Source organism: Ixodes scapularis, unplaced genomic scaffold (genome assembly GCF_016920785.2).
Source record: "Ixodes scapularis isolate PalLabHiFi unplaced genomic scaffold, ASM1692078v2 PGA_scaffold11__112_contigs__length_91849675, whole genome shotgun sequence".
Classification (NCBI taxonomy): Eukaryota; Metazoa; Arthropoda; class Arachnida; order Ixodida; family Ixodidae; genus Ixodes; species Ixodes scapularis.
This window is the reverse complement of record NW_024609837.1, coordinates 23,463,142-23,474,390: the sequence shown is the minus strand read 5'-3', so window position 1 is coordinate 23,474,390 and position 11,249 is coordinate 23,463,142. Positions and strand designations below refer to the sequence as shown.

Below are 11,249 nucleotides of genomic sequence, written 5' to 3'. Positions count from 1 at the left end.
CTGGACTTCGTTTACCTGGTGTGCAAGACGTTGAGTTAGGCCGATATTGACGTGCTTCGGACATTTTATAAGCCTGCTTGTCCCTTTTACCTTTACAATTGGGTTACAAATCCCGAAAGCTATCGGCGGAGGCAATTCCGCCGATGAACCTCCCCGTCCGTCCACACGACACAAGGCAATCTTGCGAGGGGTCGGTGAAGCGGTGGCGCGAGTGTTTCAGACGCTGGAATTCTGTTCCTTGCACGTTCATGATTTAAGACGATATTACATCCCGCTTTCAAGTCATTTGAAGTGGCATTTATATCATGGGCCTTTGGGTGGTCGGCAAATTAGCTCGCGACCCTGACTCTGCGCTACCACTCCGCATGCGCTGGTTCGCAGATGTTTTAAAGGACCTGCGTCGGATGATCTTGAAAGTGCTCGTGGAACAGGGTTGTTTTACATAAATGTAGCTTCTTCGTGAATTAATTATATAGTTTATACACGCATGGAGGCATATTTCTTAGAAGCTGCACAATTACTGGAAATTAGTTTGTATGGTAGCAGCAAATACGGCCGAATTGCCCCCAGTTGTCTGTATGACATGTATTGAACTGCCAAACTATGCACGGCAATAGTGCCGTAATATGGAATATTTATACTTTTTCCTGACATTCTTTATTCCACCCTTGGGTATTCCGAAAATACACCGTTTAGTCGGAGTTGTCATTTCCAATTAAAATAGACACTGCTGATCAGCTGTCCCCAAAAGCTTCCTCAGCCTCCAAACTCCCTAGAGCTGGACTGTCTGACATCAGAGGAAAACAGGAGCAAAAGCAAGCATTCGAACGTCTGTCCAGTGGTAGATGCAGCACTAGCCGCAGAAAATGTGGAACCTGTCAGGGGCGACAGTCTGCGCGAGAAAAGCTTCTGGTATTTTAGCTTCAGGACAATTCGATTTAAGTAAAATCTCAGTTTCAGGGCTTAAGGGGCTGATAACGAGCTAGACACCTTCGCTTATGTTTGTTATACATTACTTGAGGGTTGATATATACAAGACCACAGATACCACCCGTGTAGTCCATTGAAACACTATCCGAATCCAGCAAAGGTCAAATGCGAGCAATGAATAAATGTTCGTTTTTTTTTTTTACTTTGCCCCTGCACTTGGGCTGTCTTACTTATAATTCTCTCTTCATGGCCCAGACTCTAATTAGGATGTTCCTCGAGCAGCCTGCAGCTTTTCTGCTTCGGCGAACTTGTTTAAAAACAGAGATACAAAAAAAATAATATACATAACCTGCCAATTCATTCAGACCATCAGCAGCATTTATTGTGCAAAATGTAAATCTATAGTGATGCTCCTGCAATTGTGGCCATATTTCTTTATTTTCATACACCAGCTGCGATTCATGCGTTGCCTGCCCTGTCAACCATGCTTAAAATGTTGGTTGAAGTTTCGCCTGTAGCTACAGGCCATACCTCAATAAAGGCACATGTAAACATTTACACTTCCTACGAAAAACATGAAAAAAAAAAAAAAAATAGAAACGAGCGCGCCGTCAGCTAGCGTCGTCACAGCCTCCACAGGGTGAGCGGGGCGAATCGGGGAAAAATTCTCTCCTCGCCGTGACGTCACCCCGGTTCGCCGTAAGGGGGCGCCACGCGAACTTCTCGGGGCTGGATGAAAACGAACGAAAGGCTCGGCATGCTGCGGCTCAGCGTCTACGCAGACAAGCACCACCAGAGCTTTGACCCAATCAACATCATTCACCACGTGAAAATGCGGTCTTGACGCATGTTTTTGCACCCTCCCACTCTGGCGAAGTGTTTTTCTCAACACAAAGATTTTCGAGGGTGTAGCTTCTCCACAAGGCATCAGTGCATTGTGAGAAGCGCCCTCAAGTTTCACGTTCTCATCTCACTTTTTATTGTTGTCCGGGAAATTTACTGTCCTGGCAGCGAAGTGCCGGGAATACTCTGCAGCGTGGATTGTAAACACAGCATCTTTCTTGGCCGCTTGGAGGCAGGAATCATGAGTCGCGAGATTGTGACGTTGTGCCACACGTCTTCACAATTTTGCTAAACTAAGCGGACAATTTCTCTGCTAAGGTTGGCGGGGAATTTCTCCACTTAATTTAGAGAGTTTAGTATCATGTGACATCGCGGTACCACAAGACGTCACAGTATCACATGATGTCGTAGCATCAAGTGACGTTACACCACAGCAAAAAACCAGAAATATGTTTGCACCTCCCAACTCCAACTTACAATCCTTGCTCTCCTCTTTCTTCTGAATGACTTTACTGTTTACACGACAACTAGTCACTGTCACAGAGGAATCAGACACCAGATTGTTTCACATTGCAAATGCCCACAACAGATCTGTACTTTATTAAAAAAATAAGTACACTCAATACCTCCTATTGTACAACGTAGTTCTGCACAACACAACGTAAGAAATGAAATTCTATTTTGATCACTTTAGTCACATCTTTGTACAAAAAATTATAACAAAAAGAGTCCAAGAAAACAAGCTACTAAATAGACACTATCTGTACACCTAAATGGGACGAGTCCTTGGTCCTCGAGAAATCTAGAAGGGTTCATCACCAGTCGACGTATCACCACAATCGCATCGCTGCGACCCGAACACTCGAAATCACGCACGCACTCAGCTATGTACACCGTCGCTCGTAGCATCACACTTGCTTTTGATTCCATAAAAACATGTTCGCCCACTTTTCTAAGTTTCTGGCCACAACGAAAGGCTCAAAACGACGTACACAATTCGACAGAGTTCACGCAATCAAACTATACCTGAGCAGCATTCACCTTAACCTAAAACATGTTCACATCACTTTGAAGACGGCGGCCGACACAATGGCAACCGAGAATTATCAGTACCGCTTGTGCGGCGTAATAGAGCCTCCGAAACAACTGAACTATCACTAGACGTGTGCCAATGAACCATTAAGTTCAACAGGTGCTGAACACAGTCCACCACAATTCACGTGGCAGAACGTGGTGCACAGTTCTGGCAGTTCCCAAGACAAAACCTCCACAAATATTGTAATTTTGTTGAAAAAATGAAAGAAAAAAAAAGCAGCAGGTACGCAAACGATAAACAGGGAGGAGTCTTTTTCGAAGGGCGTACCACCCACGAGACAGTCTTTGGCCACTTGAGATTATATTAAGCTCCCGCTTGCTATCGTTTCACAAAGACACCAACCTCGAGCACGTCTTGGAAACGCATCATGGACCAAATCCTCTGTCAGTAGTAGTATTTACAATGGTAAAATCAAGACCCCCACTTCTGCTCAGAAGAACGACCCCACGAAGGCGATTTTCGTTTTAAGAAATATAGGGAAGTCGTGCGTGTGTGACAACAGCAGCAAGTCTGCACATGACAGTCCGATACAGAACTATAGTTATGGTAACGACACACAGAAACACGTTTCAACTCGTGAGCAAGCAACCAAGACAAGATCAGTTTTCCCTCACAACTAACAGGTGCTAGGACTGACAAACGTAACTTGCCGTTCTCCCACCTGCGTAGCCACCGGTCAATAGATAGCATCTTTTCTTGATAGCCTTTCTCCATTAAAATAGACTGCAGTTTGGTCTCCGTTGTCTGGATGCAGACACCACAAAGACCGGTTAAAAGACTAGGGGGTTTGTCTGTTCCTTTGATGCAACTCACGACAGTTACTTGCATGGTGCACACACAAAACAAAATGGAGCATTTCTGTGAGGCGACATATTATGAAGAGAGAAATTTCAGACTTTGAGAAGGTCTCGGAACCTAGATTCTTCTGCAAGTGTATCTCTTTCATGAGTGATACAGTGAAAGTGTTTTGCACAATAAACTGGTGAAGAAACATAAATACCTCGCAAGTAAAATGCTTCCATTAGTGAAGCTTCCTCAGAAACAAAATTTTTTTGTGGCACAATCTTTCCTTAGGTGTGGCACTAATTTTACTAGCTTCAATTTTTATTAGCAAGATACTCGATTGTGTATACCTACTTTTCTTGGGCCTGACCACAATTACCTGTGGTGAGAGCGTCAAATGCCTTCATAGATCCTTTACAAGTTGGACGCTCTCATAAAAAGTGATACCGATCTCATCACCGAAGGCATTCACCTAGCAGGCAACCATATCACAGGTGCTGAACCTCCGACAGCAATGTACCCTCATAAAACCTCTAGTGCACACCTACACTCCAGAGAGCCTGTTCATTGACAGGTGCACGTTTCGCAGGCAATCACCCTCAGAAAATTTTCACCAAGTGACAACTACGCCATTCGCGAAGTTGCGATTCAAAGTCTGTTTCGAAAGCGAAACACTTTCCCCGAAGCCGTGACGCAGGGATCGGGCTCCTGATGCGATTCTTTCACGAGCGACGCATCTCCGATCAGTATGAGTACGAGAACTGATCACGAGTAGCTCACTCGACCTCACGACAAGTGATGGCACACGTGCATTCCGCGAGGCAGCCGGTCACGATCCACGTGCCTTAGAAGATCGGTCGCGGGTCAGAGACGCTCCTGTACAAGGTGACGGCACAGATCGGCACGGATCGGCACAACGTGTCCAATCATTGGCGAAGCCGCTTTAGGCGTGCTTTTGTGGTGCGTCCGAGGGCCTGTCATAGTGGCTGGGAGGGCGGCCATAGCTGCCGCTGTTACTCCGTTCTTTCCTCCTCCACGAATCGCCGTGACCTTGGTATGGACTGTAGGGCCCCATAGGACTGTGTTCCCCCAACACCCCCGGTGGTGGAGGTTGTAAACTGGCAGCAGACGGCACGCTCGCCGTAGCGCCGTAGCCGCCATAGCCTCCCGGAACCGAAGCCGGGATGCCGTAGGAGAAGTTGCCCGTGCTGCCGGTCCCTGCGTGGTACCTGAAAAAAAATATGACAAAAGCACCGTGCCTTTTAGACGTGCACATTGCGAGGAAATATGAATCTCTCGGATCGTTCTCATCTTACAGTGTTTCACTGCAAGAGTACAACTTGGCAAGCCATATCACCCTCCTACTGACAATCACTGCACGTCTAAAAACGGAAAGAAAATCGACTCTAGCTACATGCTTTTTAAAAAAATTGAGGAGTCCCGTGTTAATTCACGGTACAGTCACAGCCAGGGTTCTCCCCACAGTGGGCAGAAGTGGCTTTGCCGTCCACCGCTCCACTTTGTTCACACACCCCACAGTGGGTGTGTGAACACAAGCATTCGTAACAAGACCGATTCCTCACCATTTTTTTCCGAACGCTTTTGGTTAGTTTTTTGTTCCGGGGCGTATGAAAGCGCGTCTCCCGGCACGAGCTCTTGGAATCGACAGTTCTACGACGGCTATTTGTTACTCGGCTATTCTTTTTCCAGATAGCGCGTCCAGTGGCCATCGGGTATGACAAAAACTCTAAGTATAAAGCAGGTTGTCTACACCGTGGAGTAGCTCCTTGTTAACTCCTTTGCTTCGCACACGACGGGCCCAGGTTCGATTCCCGCGGGCGGCGAGCAATCTTTTTCGAGGATTTGGCAACATCGACGACGGATGTTGTGTGCCCCGCTATGCCTACTACATCATCGATAACGACAACAACTACAACGGACATCATTTCCAGTGGTGAACGTTGTTGATGTTGCCAAATCACAATCAAATTACAACAGCCATCGTTGTAAAAAAAAAGGACTGTACACTTCTTTTTTTTTTCCTTACTTCCACGCAAGTACAAAACACAACCAGTCGAGGACATCACAACCAGTAGGTTATAATGTGGTGGCACATTTTATGTGCCACCATATTATAACTTATTGGTTGTTCGGTTCACAAATTGAGTAAAGCATCATTATTATTATTATTATTATTATTATTATAATTACCTCCTATCAGGTTGGTGTGTCCTGGGATCCTTCTCACTCTTGTACCTCGGCTCGTCCCCCCTGCCACTGCCGCCGTAATGTCGGTAAGCGTCGTGCTTGTTGTAGTCATTGTTGTACCTGGACAAAGAAGAAAGGCAAAGGTTTTTTCTATCTTCGCTCCTTAATCGACAAAACAACATGACACAAAGAAAAAATGGCAAGAGGCGAAATCATGCTTCGTTTCCCCACAAGGAAGAGCCCAGTCAAAGGCTAAAGCACAAAAACCTAAATGCAGAGAGTAGAAACTAGGATGTGTGCGAATCTATGAAACTTCGAATAATTTGAAAATAATGTTTACTATTCAATTTCCGGTGCACTTCTATAATTCAAACTACTCGAGTTTCTCGAACGCTCGAAAATTACGAATAATGAATTCGCTGTTCCCCCGTCTCTCGTACAAAGCTTCGCCGCTGCGTACCAGTGCTCACGCAATAAGCCTCCCCGCTTCACAACGACGTGCCACAGATCGCGGCACCATTGCCGCGCTCAATTGGTAATGCAGGCGACGCCACGGGCACAGAAGTATGATGAACGCCACGATACTGACACTTTTAGAACCGCCGTACTGGCCCCGTCGGCTTGAGGCACGGGCTGCGCTCCGACTTGCGAGAAAACGAAGCGCAAGGACAAGGTGCAGGGACCGTCCTCACCTGTCCTTGTAGTCCCAGTTGGGAGAGGGCGTCTCGTGGTTCCAGCGGTGGTCATTGGACGACGACGTCCGGTGGGGCGGGTTGTTGTAGCTGTTGCCCGACGAAGAACCCTTCTGGTAGCTGTTGCTGCTGCCGCGGTCCCGATACGACCCTCCGCCGCTCATCCCCTTGCCATGACTGTTGCTGAAACCGGACGCGCCAGAGCTGAGAGGTCGGTCGTCGCGCACGCGTAGCAGACCGTCGTGCCTACGGTGACCGAAACGCATCTCCAACTGCGTCCTATCTTGGGTAGTGAAGATCTTTGGGCCGAAATGTTGTTTTTGTCTGGGAATCTAGTGCCTTAAAAAGCTAGAAGCCAAGAGTCAAATTTTACCTTCTTTGGCCACAGACTGGCTATCTTTTGCCCCAATTCACCAAACAAGCGCCAAAGTCAGGCTTCACTTGTGGTAGGTTGGCCGTCATCCAGTGTCTCTGGGCATTTATATGGCCAGTAAAAAAAAGAAGTGCACTGGCATAAATTAATGCCCGAGAGCAAAACCATATTAGGCCTAAGTTAGGTGCCTAGGATTGCCAAGTTTGTGCCAAGTGAGGCGTTTCTCTGGCATGCAACCTGCGATAGCGCCGAGCTATCAAGCATTTTTGAAATGGCAATGACATCACAGGAAGTGTTGTGAAAGAGCTGGTTCACACATTTGTGCTCGAGCGCAACCGAGTGCCTCACGATTGCCTACGACGAGAGGATTTGGTGGCCTTCGTGTTTTAGCCCCAAAATGTTTTCGAGTAAACCACGGAGGAGCGAAATTTTCCGTCATTTGATTTTTCCACTCACGTATCCTTTCTCACCTCGAGTTTTCGTTCCTCCTGTCCCTGCCCTTGTCCTCGTGGAGCCTCTTGCTGGGCCGGCCGTGGTCGTCCTCGGCATGCCTCTTGGATCCATGCTGGCCAAAGTGCTGGCCGCCGTGGCCGCCGTGCTGGCCGCCATGCTGGCCGCCGTGCTGGCTGCCGTGCTGGCTGCTGTGCTGACTTCCATGACTCCCGTGTTGGCTGCTGTGCTGGCTGCCGTGCTGGCTTCCGTGCTGGTGCTGACTGTTTGGCAGACCGCCGTGTTGGTTGCCCTGCTGACTCCCCTTCGCAACCGGAAAACAAGAGAACGCCCGTTTCACCAAGGCAACTGCGGGACACGTAGCTTGCGCGTAGCAAACTGGCAAAACGTTGTAGTGCGCTATCACACGTTCACAGTGTGATAACCAACCGGTTGTCAGTTTTCCTCCTGAACTGGTGAGGTTCCTCGCATGAGCAACTATACTCCATTTGCCCCCAAGCCGAGACTGCGGCGGAGGCTACGTCCTAGTTGGACCAGCCATACTTCACTCTCTCGCCACGTGACCACACTCCCGCGACAAAAGGAAGATGGCTGGTTGGTCCGACAGGCCCATAGCTTCCACCGCAGTCTCAGCTTAGGGGTGAACGAAGTATAGAGTCAGTCGCAAGCTAAGAACCGAGCAGACGTTAAACCAAACAAGAACTTAAAAAAAAAAAATGTAAAAAAACTGGACGAGTTATGGGCGTTTTTACCTCGTCGTGCAACTTGGGCCGCTTGTCGTGGTCCCTCTTGTCCGACTCTCTGGACTTGTCCGGCTTGTCCCCGCCCTCGTTCTTCTTCTGGGCGTGTCGATAGAGCCGGTGAAGGGCCTTGGCGTCCAGCTCTGTGAACTTGGCCACAAAGGACCACAGGTGCCTGCACCCAAACGCCGGGGGTTCACACATTGTTGGGCGTCTCCACAGCACGGCAGGTTCATTCTACCCTCTTCCTCCTCCTTATAATAATATTTTATAATAATAATAATAATAATAACAGTGTCTTTGTTTGCGAGCCCATAGATGACCAAGCTACATAGTGTGGCACGAGCTATACAAAACCAAACGGTATACAAAGAGAGGGAATGAGCTATACAGGTTCGAGATACCGCAGTGTCCCGAATATAGGTGGAGCCTTTAAAGTAACCGCATAAATCGTTTAGTAAAGTATTGCACTACGACTTACCGCAGAGGCGCCCGAAGGTGATGGAAGCTTCGCGTGAAAATTTCAAACAACAAACTCATCCGAGTAAAAAGTAAAAGAAACTATCGCTGGTTTTCTCTACCTACGGCACCAGTTTTCCAACCGCGTACCCTCCAGCTGGCGCAACAACTGGGAGATTGCGAGGCCACGTTCCCCCCTCCGAAGGTACGGCACAGATGCGGTCAAGTAAGGGTACGAGAAAAAACATGAACCCGTTGACAGCCAAACGAAGTGGAGAAAAGGAGAGAGCTCTTACGAACGCCACTGCTTGCTCTTTTCGGGGTCCGTGTACTCGGCGCAGCATTCGTTGATGTGTTCGCCGATCTTGAGCAGGCAGAGCCGCGTGTGGTTCACCTGCTCGTCGTCGTTGAGCGACGAGTCCGGGGTGTCCAGCTGCTTCAAGGCACGCTTCACGGGACGCATCTTCTCCTTGCACTGGAACCGGCGAAAACAGACGCCGTTACTAGAGACTCGGAAAGAAACAAGCATAGAACTAGGACGCGGCGAAAACACTCGCCGTAGGTAGTAATCCACTTGTTGACTCGTTACTAGAGGGCGCAGTTGTCCAGGCGTGCACAGTAAGCGTGGACACGAAGCATGCACACACAGCTTGCGCAGGACGTCGTCCAATAATGAACGGGAGTGCAGCACGCGCCGCTCGCTCAGTTGTTCTTGGAAATCGTGCGGAGCCGGCGGTGCAACCGCATGTTGCCGCACAGTTACACTGCCGCGTGGCAATCTAGCATACTGTGACACAAACACCAGCAACGTCCACATACTAGCATACTGTGACACAAACACGAGCAACGTCCACAAAATTGAGTAAGACAGTGCTCGTGTGGCACCGTCATGACGCTTGACAAAGTGACACGACATCGCACTGCGACGTCACACGACCTCCTAACGTTGTGCGACACTGATTTTCCGCTAAATTTAGAGGAGAAATTTCTCCACCAAACCTTGGTCGGAGAATCGCAACATTGTGCGACGCGCCACATAACGAACTAAGGCGTACAAAAAATGCACTTGAAGACCGTCGCGAGCCCTCACGTCGCCGTAAAAGCGGCTCGCCCAAGCCGACACCTCCGACCCGCTCACCTCGTTGAACAGCTGGAGATCGAGGTCGCCCGTCGGTTCTATCACCTGCGGGGCAGCGTTGGCGGTGTAGTGCATCGCCGGAAGGTCTTTCCTCGCACCCTTGGTCTTGCTCACAGCGCCGCCCTCCGTGGGGGTCTCGTGCTGAAATGGCCGAGATAACGCCACAATGAGGCCGGCTGCAAGGCTTTACTCTTTCTAGCGAGCCGACGCCGCCAAACCGATTTCCCGCCGGCTCTCAAACTTTGCTGCGAAGTAGCGACGAAGTTCCAAAAACTAACCGGCACATACAGATGCGCATTTCTCTACATGTGCGTCTCGCTCATCCCGTTTTCGTTAGAAAATGCTCGCTGCTCAGAAATCCTTCTATCCCAAGCATCGAATACCGTAACAAATGAATTCGGGAATTAACTCGAAATCAGACGAAACTACCAAGGCATATAGAGCATTACACTAGGCATCAGACAACTAATCCTAAATTTTGTAGAAAGGCATAAATGACACATTTCTCAATGTAAAAAAAGGAACGGGAACAAAATGATTCGCATAAATGGTACGCTAGCAGTGTCGCGATAATAGTTACAGTGTATGAAATGTATTCCTCGATTTAGAGGGGCTTCGAGGTTATTCACACACTAAAGCACGAGCAACCCTCGTCCCAAATGTACAAGTAAACTCACTATAAAGGTGACAACAAAAGGAAGCAATCACTCTAGCCGGTCGCTTCCAACTTCGAAACAAGCGAGACACATAATACGAAACATAAAATTAAACTTGACGGGCCCAGCTGCTGTTCATTCCCTCGCCCCACAAAGCTCACCTATACACTCAATCTCATACATTGCTACAGCCAATATCCTATTAACGCGATAGAACGCGCAATTCAAACGCCAACGCAAAAAACAGGCACACACTAGCTTCATTGGCAGCATTGAACACAAAGCATCAAACGTATAATTAGCGCCGCAATCGGCAACGAAGCAAGCACCGTGTCTCAAACAACCGCTCAGAGACGCAAGATCGGTTCGCGCCAGGGGGTGACTACGGTGCCCGGAACGGGTCTTCGACGAGCGCGTTTAGCGTTCCATCCCCCCCGCGCACCCTAACCAGCCCCGAAGTGGCAAAAGAAGGACGTCGGAAAAGCCGGAGCGTCGTGCCGTCAGATACTTCGGTCAGTGCACCCACCTTTTTTTTCTTCTTCTTTTTCTCCTCCTTGTCCTTATCCTTGTCTTTCTCCTTATCCTTGGCCTTGGTTTTGTCTTTGGCCTTGTCCTTGTCCTTGTCCTTCTTTTTCCGCTTGGCCTTGGGCGGGCCCCCCTCCGCGCCGGGCTTCGCCTCGGGGACGTTAGGCCCCCCGGGGGTGACCCCCTTGGCGACTCCGTCGATCACCGCCGCAGCATTGCTCTGGTGAGTCTCGTCCTCCGCCTTCACCTTGGGTTTGCGCGGCAGTTTCGTCGACTGCAACAGACGCGGGACCGCATGGGCGCATTCAGAGTCGCTCGAGTGCTGCACGCTTGAAGCGGCCGACACCGTCCTCCCC

At 49.1% G+C, this 11,249-nt stretch overlaps 1 protein-coding gene across 1 annotated transcript in view; it reads right to left on the bottom strand.

Annotated features, from left to right (window-relative positions):
* Positions 1-2,336: 2,336 nt before the first annotated feature.
* The window catches only part of LOC121834999 (chromodomain-helicase-DNA-binding protein 1-like), a 62,831-nt gene continuing 53,918 nt past the window's right edge, over positions 2,337-11,249 (bottom strand). Inside the window, exons 25-32 of the mRNA XM_042288840.1 lie at positions 10,895-11,167; positions 9,713-9,853; positions 8,871-9,049; positions 8,128-8,290; positions 7,396-7,679; positions 6,553-6,735; positions 5,864-5,980; positions 2,337-4,881 (exon numbers count right to left, since the gene is read on the bottom strand). Of these exons, the coding sequence (XP_042144774.1) occupies positions 4,596-4,881; positions 5,864-5,980; positions 6,553-6,735; positions 7,396-7,679; positions 8,128-8,290; positions 8,871-9,049; positions 9,713-9,853; positions 10,895-11,167 (1,626 nt within the window). The 3' untranslated portion in view covers positions 2,337-4,595. The remainder of the gene's footprint in view (positions 4,882-5,863; positions 5,981-6,552; positions 6,736-7,395; positions 7,680-8,127; positions 8,291-8,870; positions 9,050-9,712; positions 9,854-10,894; positions 11,168-11,249) is intronic.